This window comes from Trichosurus vulpecula, chromosome 6 (assembly GCF_011100635.1).
Source record: "Trichosurus vulpecula isolate mTriVul1 chromosome 6, mTriVul1.pri, whole genome shotgun sequence".
Lineage (NCBI taxonomy): Eukaryota > Metazoa > Chordata > Mammalia > Diprotodontia > Phalangeridae > Trichosurus > Trichosurus vulpecula.
This window is the reverse complement of record NC_050578.1, coordinates 276,164,937-276,179,912: the sequence shown is the minus strand read 5'-3', so window position 1 is coordinate 276,179,912 and position 14,976 is coordinate 276,164,937. Positions and strand designations below refer to the sequence as shown.

The 14,976-nt window shown below is 59.3% G+C and overlaps 2 protein-coding genes across 3 annotated transcripts; one reads left to right on the top strand and one right to left on the bottom strand.

Moving 5' to 3' along the window:
• Positions 1-187: 187 nt before the first annotated feature.
• Positions 188-6,261, top strand: YIF1A (Yip1 interacting factor homolog A, membrane trafficking protein). The gene is made up of 8 exons (XM_036765510.1): positions 188-403; positions 2,149-2,360; positions 3,319-3,423; positions 3,542-3,620; positions 3,829-3,886; positions 4,372-4,527; positions 5,415-5,508; positions 5,725-6,261. The coding sequence occupies exons 1-8, from the start codon at positions 373-375 to the stop codon at positions 5,869-5,871; spliced, it is 882 nt and encodes a 293-aa protein (XP_036621405.1). The 5' UTR covers positions 188-372; the 3' UTR covers positions 5,872-6,261.
• Positions 6,262-8,011: 1,750 nt separating this feature from the next.
• Positions 8,012-14,153, bottom strand: CNIH2 (cornichon family AMPA receptor auxiliary protein 2). Of its 2 annotated transcripts, XM_036764656.1 has the most exons (6): positions 13,995-14,153; positions 10,015-10,083; positions 9,360-9,407; positions 8,701-8,813; positions 8,247-8,390; positions 8,012-8,146 (listed from the first exon to the last, which is right to left on the bottom strand). In XM_036764656.1, exons 1-6 carry the CDS (start codon positions 14,073-14,075, stop codon positions 8,119-8,121), a joined length of 483 nt encoding a protein of 160 aa, XP_036620551.1. In that variant the 5' UTR covers positions 14,076-14,153; the 3' UTR covers positions 8,012-8,118. The 2 variants fall into 2 exon arrangements, with proteins under 2 accessions (XP_036620551.1, XP_036620550.1); XM_036764655.1 differs by lacking the exon at positions 13,995-14,153 and having other exon boundaries at positions 10,015-10,197.
• Positions 14,154-14,976: the final 823 nt, after the last annotated feature.

Here is a 14,976-nt window from a genome sequence, read left to right as displayed (position 1 = left end):
CTCAAGACTCCTCTAAGCACTTCAGTCCGGACAAGCTCATTGGACTGTCTTGTCACGTTGGGACAGTTCTATTGTCCAACCAGGCAGCCAAGTTGTTGGCTCCGCCCCTCCCCAGCTTCCGGAAGTCAGGTTTCATCGAATCCAAGGCTGGGTGAGAAGCTAATAGCCAATGGAGAAAGGGGGCGGTGCGCCTATCACGTGGGACGGTGACCAATGAGAGGCGGAGAGGGTGACGTCGTGGCCATGGCGGCTGCGGCTGGCCCGCGGGGAGACGTGTCCGGCGGCCCGGTGGCTGCAGTTGGCGCCCTGAACCCGCGGCCGCGACCCTATTAGCATTCCTGCTCAGGCCTCGCGGCGGGAAGCGTCTCGCTCATGGCGTATCACTCGGGGTACGGGGCCCAAGGTGAGCGCGGGGCGGCACGGGCAGGGGCCGGGGCCGGGCCGAGGGAGCTGGCGCCCTCCACCGGGGCCGAAGGGACGGGGCCTGCGGAGCGGGGGCTGTGACGTCATCGCGAGGGTTCCCACCTTTGCCCCCAGCCCCCTGCCAGGCCTTGGGGACCCCCGAGGATCCCGAATGTTCCCGACCGGACCCACGTTCAGCCAACGTAGGCTTGTGTAGCTACGGGCACGGGGAGCTCACTACCTGACGAACCCAACCCCAGGCAGAACAGTTCTGATGGACTGGAAGCCCTCCCTTGGGTGGCACAGCTGCCAGAGACCAAGGTGGGCACAGCCCAGCAAGTCAGTTCTCCTGATACCCTTTGATCTTCTGTGCTCTGATATGCCTCCCAGCCCTGCCATTCCACGTTCTAAGGCCCCTCCCAACTCTGACTTTCCCCTCTCTAAGGCACCTCCCAGCCCTGTCATCCCCTGTTCTAAGGGCCCTCCCACATCTATCTCCTCTGTAGATATAGCTCTAGCCCCCAAACCTTACTTTCTCACAGTTACCCCACAAGTACATGTGTCACGCTCAAATCTACATCACCTTCCTCCCAGTGCTCCCTCCAGGTCCCCGATAACAAGTCCTATCTTAAAAAAATAGTCTTCTTCAGGCTTAATATCCCCAGTTCATTCACTGGCAGTGGGCTTTTTGGTCCTTTTCCTATCTACGCTGTTGCCTGGATGCCTTCCAGCCCAGGAAAACCCTTCTTCCGCTTTGGGCTGAGCAATTTGAGCTGAGCCATCTAGTCCACCCCTCACTTGGCAGAGGGGGGGGATGGGGCCTGTTTCCAAAGTGGAACAGCCCAGGGCTGGAGCCGAGATTCCCACCCAGGTCCTGGGCCACATACACTGAGGCCCAGAGCTGTCTGAGTCACTGGCCAATCTCATGGCCATGTTCGTTGGGTGGGTGAACACATGAAAAGGCCAAGAGCAGGGATCCAGAAAGAAAAACTGAGGAAGCCCCTACCCTTGGTCCAGTCCCTGGCATGTTGTAATTGCTAAATAAATACTTTCTCTATCTTTTCAAGGAGATTCTAGAGCTCAGCTGCAGAGTGGTCATCTCAAGGGAGGCCCTTAGCTCCCCGTGCCAGTGCCAGGGGACTTCAGGGGCAGGGCAGGTGGTAAGGCTTGGAGGAGCTTAGGATTCAGTAGCAGGGCAGAGAGTAAACCCTGGTAGTCCTCCATCCCTTCCAAGCTTCCTGGGGTCAAGGAGAGGAACACCCCAGAGACAGAGTCATCGGGGAGGCCACGGGAGGCACGGGGAGTTGTCTCCTCGTTCCCTCACTCTCCAGTCATTGTTCACACAGTTGTCCTGGCTCTCCTTTCCCTCTGCATCCATTTGTATAAGTCTTCACACGCGCCTCTCTATGGTCCTGCCTCACAATACAGTTCCATTCTATTCCTGTGCTGTCCTTTGTTAACCGTCCCCTGAGTATTTTCCACTGGGGAAGGGGTGGCTGTGAGTTCTGAGTAGGTACAGAGCCCTTGGCTTTGTCACTTCCTCCTTGGGGCATCTAGCGTCTAGGTCAGAGGGGGTGTCCTTGGTTGGATGACCACCTGGGCATGTGCCGGGTGGGATTCCCAGTCAGCTAGGCCTTGCTGGTCTTACTGGTGTCTGTGGTTCCTTCCAGCTCAGAGATCTGTTAAGTTACTGCTTCAGAGTCTTTCATTCCGCCTGTCTGCTCCTTCTCTTCTCCCCCACTTCAGGGTCCAAGCACCGGCTCAGGGCAGCCCCAGAGCCGCCTCCGCTCTTTGATGACACGAGTAGTGGCTACCCAGCTCAACCTGGTGCTTACCCGCTGCAGGGCTCAGATGTGGCCTTCAATGTCAACCACCTGCTCGGGGATCCCATGGCCAATGTCGCCATGGCCTACGGCAGCTCCATTGCCTCCCAGGGCAAGGACATGGTGCACAAAGAGGTGAGTGGCCCTGACTTTAGAGCTGGAATGGGCTGCTGAGGGGGTGTTGGGGTTGGTCCAGCCCCTTTGACAGATGAGGAAACCAAGGCCCAGGCATGTCAGGCCACTTGTCCAACTGTTTGCAAGCTCCCTCCGTTGATTCACCCTGACTTCCTAGGGCTCCTCGGTGACTGACTCACGTCGTCACTGGCACAGGATGGGGCTGATGGACTGGCAAGGAGCCTGATTGGAGGGAAAGGACCTGAGTTGAAATTCTGCTTCTGTGGCTCCCTGCCTGGGTGACTTTGAGCAGCTTATTTCTTGGAGTGTCAATTTTCTCCTCTCTAAGATAAAGGGGTCTGGCGTGATGGTCTCCAAGGTCTCCTCCAGCTCTGGCATTCCTGGTTCCGTGTTCTAAGGCCTTCCCAGCCCTGGCATTCCTGGTTCCGTGTTCTAAGGCCTTCCCGGCCCTGGCATTCCTGGTTCTGTGTTCTAAGGCCTTCCCAGCCCTGGCATTCCTGGTTCCGTGTTCTAAGGCCTTCCCAGCCTTGGCGTTCCTCATTCCATGTTCTAAGGCCTTCCCAGCTCTTGCATTCCTGGTTCTGTGTTCTAAGGCCTTCCCAGCTCTTGCATTCCTGGTTCTGTGTTCTAAGGCCTTCCCAGCCTTGGCGTTCCTCATTCCATGTTCTAAGGCCTTCCCAGCTCTTGCATTCCTGGTTCCGTGTTCTAAGGCCTTCCCAGCTCTTGCATTCCTGGTTCTGTGTTCTAAGGCCTTCCCAGCCCTGGCATTCCTGGTTCTGTGTTCTAAGGCCTTCCCAGCCTTGGCGTTCCTCATTCCATGTTCTAAGGCCTTCCCATGTTCTAAGGACACCCTTCTTCTCCCCCCCCCCCCCCCGGCTCTGGCGTTCCTGGTTCCTTGTTCTAACCTCCTGGCCCCAGATACCTTGTTTCTCCCCTCAGTGGCCTCTCTCCTTTCCAGCTTCACAGGTTTGTGTCTATGAACAAGCTCAAACACTTCTTTGCAGTGGACACCTCCTACGTGGCTAGGAAGCTGGGCCTGCTCATCTTTCCTTACACACACCAGGTGAGGTGGCGTCTGTCTCTGTACTGGCCCCGGCCTCCCCTGGGGCTGGGAGAGTGTGGCTTTAGCTCAGCCATTTCCTGAGCCCTGACATTGTCTCTCTGTTCCCTCTGCCCCTGAGAACTGGGAGGTTCAGTACAGCCGGGACATGCCCCTGCCCCCTCGGCAGGACCTCAACGCCCCCGACCTCTACATCCCCAGTGAGTATCAGGCCGGGGCAGAGGGGAAGGGTCTGATGATGAGTTGATATGACAGGGAATGGGCAGAAGGGGGTCTGATTCCTGGCCTGGCCAGGGCTCAGGGCTTGGCACTTGGGGGTTGGGGCTCGGTGCCTGGGGCTCGGTGCTTGGGTCTCGGTGCTTGGAGCTCACTGCACTGAGGCTCCGAATTTCTGTCTCTCTTTGGCAGCGATGGCCTTTATCACATATATCCTCCTGGCCGGGATGGCGCTGGGAATTCAGAAGAGGTTGGCCCCCACCCCTCACTGCCCACATCTCCCTCCTGGGGCCCTTCGGATTGGGTTGTGGGGTAGCCTGGCCAGAGGGGGAGGGGCAGGGCCTTCGCCCCACCCTACTGCTCCCCTCTGGAGCTGGGGAATGGAAGGAACCCCGTCTCTGCTGAGTACTTCCCTCTTGGCCCCAGCCTCTTCATCTGTAGAATAGAAATGACTTTTTGGGGTTCCTGCCTGATAGGGGTTTTGGCGGGGCAGGGGGAGGAGGGGGAGTGATCAGGAAAAAAGGTTACTGCCCCTGGGAACAAAGACATACAGTTAAGCAAACAAAGTAACCCCTTGTCTGTATCTGAGAAGTATGCCTCATTCCACACCTGTGGTCCACCACCTCTGTAGGAGGACTGAGCCTGGTCTCTTACGGCTGTTGTGATCCTGATTCCCCTGGGGGGCCTCCCTCTGCTGACCCTGCCTCCCCCAAACCCACTCCTGCTCTGCACCAGGTTTTCCCCCGAGGTGCTCGGCCTGTGTGCCAGCACAGCCCTGGTGTGGGTCGTCATCGAGGTGCTGGCCCTGCTCCTTGGCCTCTACCTGGCCACAGTCCGCAGTGACCTGGGCACCTTCCATCTGCTTGCATACAGTGGCTATAAATACGTGGGGTAAGTTTCAGGCCTGGAGGTGGGGGAGAGGGTGGGTGGTAGGGCAGGGCTGGGCAGAGCTGGGCTGGGCAGGTTTGGGCTGGGCTCAGCTGGGTTGGGTTTTGGGACCTTGCCCACAGAAGAGACAGCTGTTGAAGGTTCTGCACCAGAGGCCACCAGGTGGACGGGAAGAGAGTCAAGATAAAGTGTTGAGGAACAGGGCTGGACTTGAGGAGGGAGGGAGGAAAGGAGTAGATTGGGCTGGAGATGGAGTTTTGCCCAAGATCAGAACCCAGGAAGCAGCTCAGGTTCTTGAATTTAAGATTCAAGAGAACTTGATTCAAATCCTGGCACTGTCACCTCACCAGCTGTGTGACCCTGGGCAAGTCACATACTCTCATTGGGATGGGGGGAGCTTAGAACATAAAATGTCAGAGCTGGGAGGGGCCTTAGAACAGGGAAGGTCAGGGCTGGGAGGGCCTTAGAACAGGGGATGGCAGAGCTTGGGAAGGCCTTAGAACAGGGTATGGCCGAGCTAGGAGGGGCCTTAGAACAGGGATTGTCAGGGCTGGGAAGGGCCTTACCATGTGACATGTCAGGGTTGGGAAGGGCCTTACCATGTGACATGTCAGGGCTGGGAAGGGCCTTGCCATGTGACATGTCAGAGCTGGGAGGGGCCTTAGGAGGAAGGAATGGCAGAGGGGCTTTAGAACATGGAACATCAGATTTGAGGGAACTAGAAAATATCTGTTTAACTCCCTCGTTTTACTAATGGGGAAACCAAGGCCCAGGGAGGGAAGGCTGGCTTGCTGGGTTGCCCTAACAAGTTCGATTGTGGATTGGGCCCCTTGAGCCACCGTCAGGCTTGGGCAGCCCATGGGTCCTGATCATCCTCCTCTGCTCCCCAGCATGATCCTGAGCGTGCTTACAGGATTGCTCTTCGGCAGTGACGGCTACTACGTGGCCCTGGCCTGGACCTCAGCCGCCCTCATGTATTTCATTGTGAGTCCTGAGACCTGGGGCAGAGTGGCCTGCTGAGCCTTCACTCCCCCCTGCCCTTTGCCCTGCTCCCTGGCCCCTCACAAGGAGCATCAGACTAATGAGAAGGATGGGCACAGTGACAAGGAGTGGGACCGAGGAGTGCCCCCTCCCTCAGCCTGGGCCTGGTCCTTGCCCTCCTCCCTTTCCTCAGCCACCCTGAAGGTCTGTCTCCCACAGGTGCGCTCGCTGCGGATGACCTCCATGGGCACTGATGGGGTGGGGGGTCCTGCCCCCCGGCAGCGCCTCCAGCTCTACCTGACCCTGGCTGAGGCTGCCTTCCAGCCAATGATCATCTACTGGCTGACCTTTCACCTGGTCCGGTGACCCAGATGGGGTCTCCCCTCCTCCCCAAGGAAGACTACCCTGAAGATAACGCTGATGATTTCTGTCCTGTATATTGAAGATTTTAATTGCTTCAGCCACATCTGTCCCTCATTCCTGGGAATAAGGCCCTGGACAGGACCTTAAGAGGGTCTGAGGAGGTGGGAAGGAATGGCCAGCCAGGGACAGGCAGACGAGGCCTTAAGGCCTGCAGCCTGGGAGGGCCAGTGGGCAGCGAGGCCACTTATCCCAGAGCCTCAGCACTGAGCGCTGGAGTGACTGCTGCGGGGGCAACTCCGTTTTACAGATAGACTTGACTAGGCTCCAGTTAAGTTAGCTAAGAGGAGCTAACATCTCTTCAGCCCTCTGTTAAAGCTTGCTGTGTGTTTTACACATATTGTCTCATTTGACTCACAGCCCTGCCTGGAGACATCGTACAGACGGGAGGGAGGGAGGCCAGCGGCTCACCTGCCACACTCGCCCAGGGCTGTCCCAGAGATGGTACCTCTCATTGAGTTCCCTTGTCCTTTCCTCTGCCCTCCATCCTCTTCTGTCCTTCGAGCTCTGGGGGCCAGAGGCTGCCCTGGGAAGGGAGGCCATCAGGGTCCCTCTAAGGGATGAGGCTAGCTTCCTGCTCCTAGTCGCAGGTAGGGAGAGGAGGCCCCAGAGGTAAGCAGGGCTGGCAGATGGGCTTCGAATCAGCTTGAAGGTGGTTTTGTTCAGCCCTCCTGGCCCCGTCCCACCTCCCGAAGAAGCATCAGAGGGTTTAGAGCTGGAACCTCGGGTCCAGTGCCCCCATTCTATGACTTAGCCAAGGTCAAACGGAGTAGGAGAGCTAGGATTTGCACCCAGGTCCCCAGACTCACAATCTGGTGATTTATCAACTCCACTGGGAATCCTTTAGCATCTCAGGGTTGGGAGGGACTTGTGAGGATCTGGCCTTTCCTGGTCCTCTGGCAAGAGGCCATCTTGTCAGAAGAGCCACTGGGACTTGGCCTCCTCCCTAGGAAGCCTGCACCCCTTGGGAATGGGCTTCATTCTTTTCTGGCATCCATTGATTCCTCTGGAATCTCACTAGTTACTCAGCTCTTTCAGGGAGGGGCCCTGACTCCCCAGGACCCAGAGGGGATGTCAGGGGCAGGGGTGGCCCTGGAGTCAGGGAACCTGGGTGTGATCTCTGGCTCCGCTGCTCAGCTGTGTGACCTTGGGAACGCATGGCCTTTCTACTGCCATGCTGTACTGGGAGCTTAGAAAGGGCCTTTCTGCCGTCTCTACATGAACTGTTTGATCCACCGGAGGATGGCGACCAGACCTGGGAAGGGACCCGAGACTCCATTGAATCGGACAACTTGAGCATGGGGGGGGGGGGGGGGGCGAAGATGGTGAGACGGGTATTTAACTGCCAGCTGGCCTCGCCATTCAGGGCCCAACAAAAGCCCCGCCCCCGCCGCGACACCCGGCCCTCCAATCTTTGCAATTGTTTATTCAATCACAAATGGCCGGGACTGGCCTAGAGAGACGGGTTTTACACACAAACTCCTCCAGGCGCTGGAAAGGGCCAGGCCCCCAACGCCTTAGAAAACCGGGGCACAGGGAGAGACAGGACGGGGAGGGGAGTGGTAAAAGGGGGGAACACAGAAGAAAGCCGAGAAAAGGCTGGGGGCGGGGGGTAGGGCAGAGGGAGAGCAGGGAGCGGGAGGTGGGGCTGAGGAGGAGCCCCCGGCTGAGCCTGCTCACGCCCCTCCCCTCCCCGGGGCCCTGCCTCCCGGGCCAGTTTACTGAACCCTGGGGTCGCTGGGAAAGGGCGGAGGGATGGTTAGTCGCTTGTTCTGGAAGTGGGGTGAGCCCAGTTCCCCTCTCCCGAGCTCAGTCCCTCTCCAGCACCCCTGTCCCCTGCCCCTCACTTATCCCCAAAGCGGATGAGGACCCAAGACCCCTCCTCAAGTACTAGGTTTTCCAAGTAGGGGCTTGGGGCTTGAAGGGCCGCCGTCCGCCTGGACTCCTGGCTGCCTTTGGGAGGCGCCGCTCTGACAGAGCCCGGCCCGGAGCGGGAGGGCGAGGCGGGGAGGGGCGGGCCATCCCATAGCAGCAATTTGGGGGGCAGGGGCTGAGGAGGCCCGGCGCCCCGAGGCTGACGGGGGACGGGGGGCGGGGAGTGGCTCTTCTCTGCTGTCCAAAAGGGTCTCGGGGATGGGGGTCCACAGGCGTCCGGTCCGTTCTCGGGGTTCATTCCCTGGCCGGCTTCCCCCTTTAGAAACTCACCAACGTATAAACCATACTGTGGGAGAGAAGGACGAGCTGGGGCCGCGGGCGGGCGGCAGGCGAGAGCCCTTCCCCCGCACCCCCGAGGGCCCCCGCGCAGGCGGGGCGGGCCTCACCTGTACAGGTAATAGAAGAAGGAGAGCAGGTAGAAGGCGAGTTTGCACCACGACTCCTTCTGACAGTAGTTGAGGATGTCTGCGTTCATGATGGACACGGCATCGTACATGACCTCGGAGCCGTCTGCCGGGCGGTGGAAATACCTGGGGGAGGGGAGCGGGCGAAAGGAGCCGGGAGTAGGGCCGGGATGGCGGGCCAGGGGGCCGCCCTCCCGGGAGCACAAGCGCCTTCCCGAGCCTGTGAAGACTGCGGTCCGGGAAGCTCGCTGCCTCCCAAGGCGGCCCATTCTCCCTTGGGACCGGCGGTGCTCCCGACACACTGCAATCTGCCTACGTCAGGGGTCCTCTTCCCCTCCGCGCTCTGACGGCCGGCTGGGCAGACCCCAGAATCCCTCCCGGCAGTATGGCCTAGCCCGCATACACCCCCCCCACCCCAGGCCCGCAGCCTCATCACCTCCATAGGTGGTAGAAGAGGAGTGGGATGTTGAGGCCCAGGGTCACCCACTCCGCCGCGCACAGGAACATCAGGCAGAAGAGGCCGTGGATGGAGTACTCGGGCACCACGAGCTGGAGGAGGGTCAGGGGAGCACCGACCGGTCAGGGTCTGCCCTCGAGTTCCGCGGAGGGGGCGGGGCGGGGCGGGGCGGGGCCCACCCTCCCTGGACAGGCCCCGGAGGAGAGGGCGCCGCCCTGAGGACAGGCATTGGGCTCCGTTAACCCACCTGTTCTGTGGTCCTGGGGCTGGGAGAGGGAGTAGGGGTCCGGGGGTGGGGCGTCCCTGAGCCTGCTGGGAAGAGAAGGGCTGCATAGGGATGCCTAATTTGCACCTCATTGTATGGCATCTCGACCCGCCGCCCGCGCCCCCTTCCTGGGGCAAATGGGACTGAGGGAGGAGTGTGACGCCAAAGACTGGGGGTCCGCCTAGAATCAGAGGAATCGGGGCCAAGCCCGCCTGGTCCAAACATTTCAGGGCACAGAGACTGGTATCAGAGGTCACACACAGACACAGAATGAGACTGGTAGAACCGGGCCTGGATCCCGGTCCAGGGCTCTAGGCAGATGGCCAGACAGACAGACAGGGGGGTCCTGTGACCCCCAAGACCTCCCACTGACCTTCCTTAAGAGGCAGCAGATCCGCTCAATGTTTTTCAAACGCTCTCGCTGTGGGGAGGAGACGAGGGTCAGGCTGAGTGAGCCAGAAGAGGGATGGATGCCGGAGGCTGTCCGGTGTGTGATGAGGGAAGGGTGGGGGGGCGCCAGGTCCAGCTTCTCTGGGGGGCGAAGACCTCCCCCATTTTGCCAGGGAGTCCAGGGCTCGCAGCCCAGCTCTCCGCAGCCACGGGGACTTAAGTCTTGTTTCCATGGCAGTATCACCACGGAGAGGCAGGCGCCGCCATTCCCATGGCAACTGTCGCCATGGAGGGCCGGCACTTCACCCGGATCTCCCTGGCAACGGCCAGGACTTGATCACCCGGAGAGCGAGCTGGCCCAGACACCGGGGGCCTTGGCTTTGACATCCCGGGCGGGATGTGAGAGGACCGGAAAAGGGTCTGACACGGAAGCCAAAGGCAGCACGCAGGGTCTCCTCTCCCACCCCCTTTGCCCCATCCCCAGTCCATCTGGCCCTCCCGAGATCCCTCCCTTACGAGGCTCCTTGTCTTGCCCCACGGCCCTCACCTTCCTAGGGAGATCTGTCCCCTTCCCAGCCCCGACACAGAGACGGACAGACTGACGGACACACCTCGGCACATCACATGTATTGACTTACTGCCCTCGCTGGGTTGCCCTGATCTATGGGGTTCTTGAAGTCGGTCCTCAGTTCGTCAAAGGCGATGATCTGGGTAGGGGGGGTGCCTGTCAGGCTGGGGGGGCCTGGGGAGGGGACCCTCAGCTTGTTTCCCAACCCTCCTTTATGTATCACCTCCTTCCTAGGCTCCATACTAATACTCAAGTGGGGAGCATTTTTCTGCCCACAATCCAAGAAGAAACCATTTTATAAGTAAGGAGACTGAGGTTGGGCAAGAGAAACTGACTGGTCCAGGACCAAACAGCTAAGAGGCAGCCCAGAAGGGCCTCAGACACAGGACTCTCCTGACTTGATAAAGAGCAGTAGAGGCTGGACCTCCTGGCAGCAATCCCTGATCTCTGCCCTGGGGCCTTCCCACCAGGTCCCCTCCAGCAGCCTCAGCGATCTGTGCCCTCCTCCGTGTGAGCTGGTCATCCTAGGGGGCTGTCACCTGGGCAGGCCTAAAGCTGGGGCCGGGGGTGCTAGGCCCGTGTGTGCACACTGGAATGGAGGTAGGGAAGACCCCTATGTGTGTTCCTTCAGCAGCCTGGAGTGGGGGGAGGGTGGCTAGTTCTGAGCTAGAGAACATCTCGCCTTTCCTGTTCCCCAGGGTGCCATCTGGAGCCCAGAGTGCCACTGGGTCCAGGCAGAGGAGATGGATGGCAGAGATAACCTCCTATGTCCTATCCAAAGCCAAGCCCAGGGTGCCCCTCCCCCACTCCATCAGTCCCACAGGAATAAACAACCCCCACACACACCAACTGACACTTGTCACTCACCCAATGAACCTGTCAAGAGACCAGGGTGCCCTGGGATTGCCTAGCAATTGCAAACACCACCTCCTCACCCTCTCTGCACACATGGTGTGGGGCTAGGAGAGGGAAGAAGCTCCAGATGGAGGGAGAGGCAGGAGAGGAGCCCCAGGCTGGGCCCGGGGACTCGGCTCCAGCAAGCCCAGCTCTGCCACTGTTCTAGGACCTTTGGGCAGCTGGCTTTCCCACCCTGAGGGAGGGGACTTCAGGGGAAGGGCCTTCTCCCCTGGCCGCACCAACCTGGGATGCCATTCAGTTTCTTCCCTGTTCCCCCCAGACCCCTCCCTGTAAACTTGAGGTCAGGTGGCTTCTGCCCCCCTCTGCTCTGGCGCTAGTGCCCTTCCCTTGGGATAGGCAGGTGACTTGCTTCTCTCACCCTACACACCCCATCTGGTCATCCTTTCTTGATAAGAAGCAAGTCTATGTCTTGTGGGAAATCCCTGGCTAGGCAGGGAGCCTGGTGCTGCTCAGTTCTGGAAGATGGGACCCCTGGGGTTTGAAGGCCCCTCTATGAGACCTGACAGGGGAGGAGCAGAAACCCTGGCAGCCTAGGTGGCCAGAAAGTGGGGGAGGCTCCTGGAAACCTCCTCTTTTATCCCAGCTTCTCTAATCTGCAGCTTCTGCTCCTTCCCAATTCTCAAGCTCCCAGTTTCAGCCCCATTCTCTCTCCTCCCTCAACCATAATCTTTTCTTACCTCCACCCCCTTCCTGGACACAGGCTCTGCTCCCTAAAGACTTTGTCTTCTGAAATCTGTCTGCCTTAGCTCCCTTGGGCCTTCTCTCATTCCACCCGAGGACCTGTCTCCTCTTGCTCCTCCCCAACTTTTACTGCCCACTAGGATGGCAGCTAGAGTGTTGCTGGGCCTGAAGTCAAGAAGCTCTGAGTTCCAATCTGATCTCAGACAATGTGACCCTGGACAAGTCACTAAAACCGCCAATTTGCCTTAGTTTCCTCAACTATAAAAATGGGGAGATCAACAACTAATGTGACGGGATTGTGAGAATGTTTGTAAAAGCACTTAGCACAGTGCCTGGCACATAGTAGGTTCTATGCAAATGTTTATTCCCTCCCTCCCCCGATCTCATGTAAGGGAGTGGGGAAGGCAGGAGACTGAGGCAGGGGGCACACACATGCAGATGGGAGAAGCAGGGATGGTCACAGGGGTAGAGAGAAGGGAAAGATGGATACAGAAACAGAAAAAGAGAACAGGAGAGAAAACAGGCACCAAGAAAGCTCGAATACCCAGTCCAGGGGCCAATCGGGTAATTGGGGCTCATTAAATACTTGTTGAATGAACAAATAGCCGAAGATAAGGGACAAGACACTGGCAAGAAATGAGAAAGGGAGGAGATGTAAGCAAGGGCCTGGGAGAAGAGCCCCGGGGCCGGGGTGGGGGGAAAGGGATCGAGGAGCCCTAGAAAGAGGGGGAGGAAGGAGAGACAAGGAACCACCCGAGACATGTGAGGAGAAGAAAGAGATGTTTGGGTGAAAAGGGTCGACAGAAATGAAGGGACAGCTAAAGGTTTAGAGAGGACAGAAGTGGGCAAAGGGAAGGGGAATGCGGAGAAAGGTCCAGTTAACACAGATGGTGAGGGAGGCCGACTGTCAGAGGGAAAGGCAGAAGAGAGATACTGAGGACGGAGAAGGAGGAGCAGAGACAAGTGGGGGGTGGTGGAGGAAAGAAGGGGGGAAGCAGATGGGAAAGGGGAAGAGAACAAATAAAGGAATGAGAAGGGAGACAATGAACAAAGAAAAGGAGGGAGAGATGGGAGAGGGAGAGATGGAGAGGAGGAGAGAGAAGAGACTGACATGGGAAGAGGAGGAAATGGGGAGGGGGAGACAGATGGAGAGGACGACAAAGATGGAGACGTAGACATATGGGGGAGAGATGAGTGAGACAGGAAGTACAGAGGGAAAGGAAGATAGTGGAGCTAGAGGAAGGCGAGAGAGAGGACAGAGCTGTGGGAAGGAGAGATTGAAAGAACACAGATGTGCAGCCTGAAAGTAATGGCAGAGGGACAGAAGAGGGGGTGTGCATTTGGGGACGTGGGGTACATGTGCATTCCCATGTTCTATCCAGCGCCGGCCCCCTCCCCCGCCCCCCGTCCCATGCCCAGTCCAGGTGCCCAGGAAACATTTGTTCAGTGAATGAGCGGAATGAATGAATGAGTGAATGGGAGGAGGGTGCTAGAAAATTGGAGAACGGGAAAGGAATGGAGAGGATAAAACACAAAAGCCATAGAAAGGAGGTTAGGAGTGGAGAAAAGAGACGCTGGGGGTGGGGAGCAGAAAGGGAAGTGGAGGAGGTTTGTGGGGATGGGAGGAGGGGACGGGAGGCTGGCAGCATAGCAAAGACTTGTCAGAGAATAGAAGGTAAAAAGGGGCCCCCTCTACTCTTCCCCACAATCCCAGAACTACCTGGTCCTTTAGTTAATGAGGACCTGAACAGTTTTGAGAATAATCAGGCCAGAGGAGGGATGGAGTCTCGGAAGGAGAGGAATGGGGGGGGGGGCGGGGAGCGGAGAGGCAACAGGATCAATGGGGTTGTTGAAGACGGGGAGGTCTGGCCCACTAAGACCCTTCCTTCACGGACGTGGGGGGGGGGGGGGGGGGGGGGGGTATGAAAAGGAAGGGGTTAATAGGTTCCGGTGGATGTGGGACTTGTAAACAGATGCTGTTGCTATGGCAACTGGCTCCATCACTCGGCTGGAAAAACCCACAATGGAGAGGAGGGGAGGAGGGGGAGGACAGACAGACCCGGGTACAGACAGAGGGAGGACTGGAGAGATGCCCTACCAGGAAGAGGGGGAGGAAGAGCTATACTGGAAGAAACTAAGCCCCCGATACTTCCCCACCCCCCGCTCCCCATGCAGCTGCATGCGGGACTAGAATGGGGTATCAGGGACAGAGAAAAAAGGGGGGATGGAAAAAGACAATGGGAAGGGGGAACAGGCATTTGGGGAAGGAGGAGGAAGAAAAGAAGCAAGGGTAGGGGAGGGGATAAGAGTAGGCAAGTTTCCCCTCGTTGCCTTGAGAAGTTCCCACCCCCGCCCCCCCCCGTAGTGTGGAGTGCCCCAGCCCCCGCGGGCGCCCGGAGCCGGAGACCCCTCGGCCCCGGTCTGGTTCCGTGCCCTGGTCCCCGGCCTTACGTGCCAGATGACAAAGAAGATGAGGGATGCGCACAGCACCAGCGTCAGCATGTAGCAGAACGCGGCGAAGGTGAACGCCATGGCCCCGGGGCCCAGCGCCAGGCCGGAGGGCGCCAGCCTACGCCGTCGGGTGGCCCCGTCGCCGGGGGGCCCCGGCCCGGCCCGACTCCCGCTCCGGCCGCCACCCCGCCCCACAGGGCTCAGCGCTGGCCTGGCATGGCCGAGGGGGTCGCCCAGGCGAACCCCGAAGAAAGACGCGCCCACCCAGCCAGCCGACCCGGCCGCGGGGGGCTCGGGGAGCGCGGGGCGGGCAGGCGGCTCGGGGGGCGCGTCCGCTGGCGCTGGCGGCAGCTCCTGCCCCTCTCGCTCATCCTGCGCTCGCCCCGCGGCTCCCTCTCCAGCCCGGGAAGCTAGGGGGGGCGGAGCCGGGGCGGGGCTCCCCACAAAGGGGCAGGCCCGGTCTCCAGGCGGGCGGAGCCACAGCCCGGGAACTAGCAGGCTGCTACGGAAAGGGCAACCGACTCGGGTCTGCGGGGCGAAGGACAGGGACCGGACAGGACGCGGGAGGGTCTTACGGCGCGGGGGGCAGGACCCACGTTAGTCCGAGGCGATCGTGCCCAGCACACCCGGCCTGGCACCCGCCCCCGCAAGCAAACAAGCGCGCGCACACACATAAACGCGAGCGCGCGCGCGCTCACACCCATACTCACAAATGACAGCTCCCCTCCCCACCCCCCACATAGTGCTGCCAAAATCCAGCACAAAGGACACCCCGAACTCTTGCAATTTTCCGATTCCCCGCCTCCCCCTCCAACACATACATCCCTGGGCCGATAATGCAATCACATGCACCCACGCAGATTGCCACCGAGGGTGGCGGGGGGCATCGCTCCTGGATCCTAGGTGGGAGGAAGGGACAACGTTTTAGAGCTGGGCTGAACGGCTAATGCTTACGGAGTCCCCACGCAGTTGGCTCTAGGAG

Excerpts from the sequence above, each read along its gene's own strand:
- CNIH2 (XM_036764655.1), bottom strand. The coding sequence starts at position 10,185 with ATGGAGCCTAGGAAGGAGGTGATACATAAAGGAGGGTTGGGAAACAAG. Across the intron at positions 8,814-9,359 it reads TCTGCTGCCTCTTAAGGAAG|CTCGTGGTGCCCGAGTACTC; the intron begins GTCAGTGGGAGG and ends ACCCTCCTCCAG. Across the intron at positions 8,391-8,700 it reads CTCTTCTACCACCTATGGAG|GTATTTCCACCGCCCGGCAG; the intron begins GTGATGAGGCTG and ends CCCCTCCCCCAG.
- YIF1A (XM_036765510.1), top strand. The coding sequence starts at position 373 with ATGGCGTATCACTCGGGGTACGGGGCCCAAG. Across the intron at positions 404-2,148 it reads CTCGGGGTACGGGGCCCAAG|GGTCCAAGCACCGGCTCAGG; the intron begins GTGAGCGCGGGG and ends CCCCCACTTCAG. Across the intron at positions 3,621-3,828 it reads CCCCGACCTCTACATCCCCA|CGATGGCCTTTATCACATAT; the intron begins GTGAGTATCAGG and ends TCTCTTTGGCAG.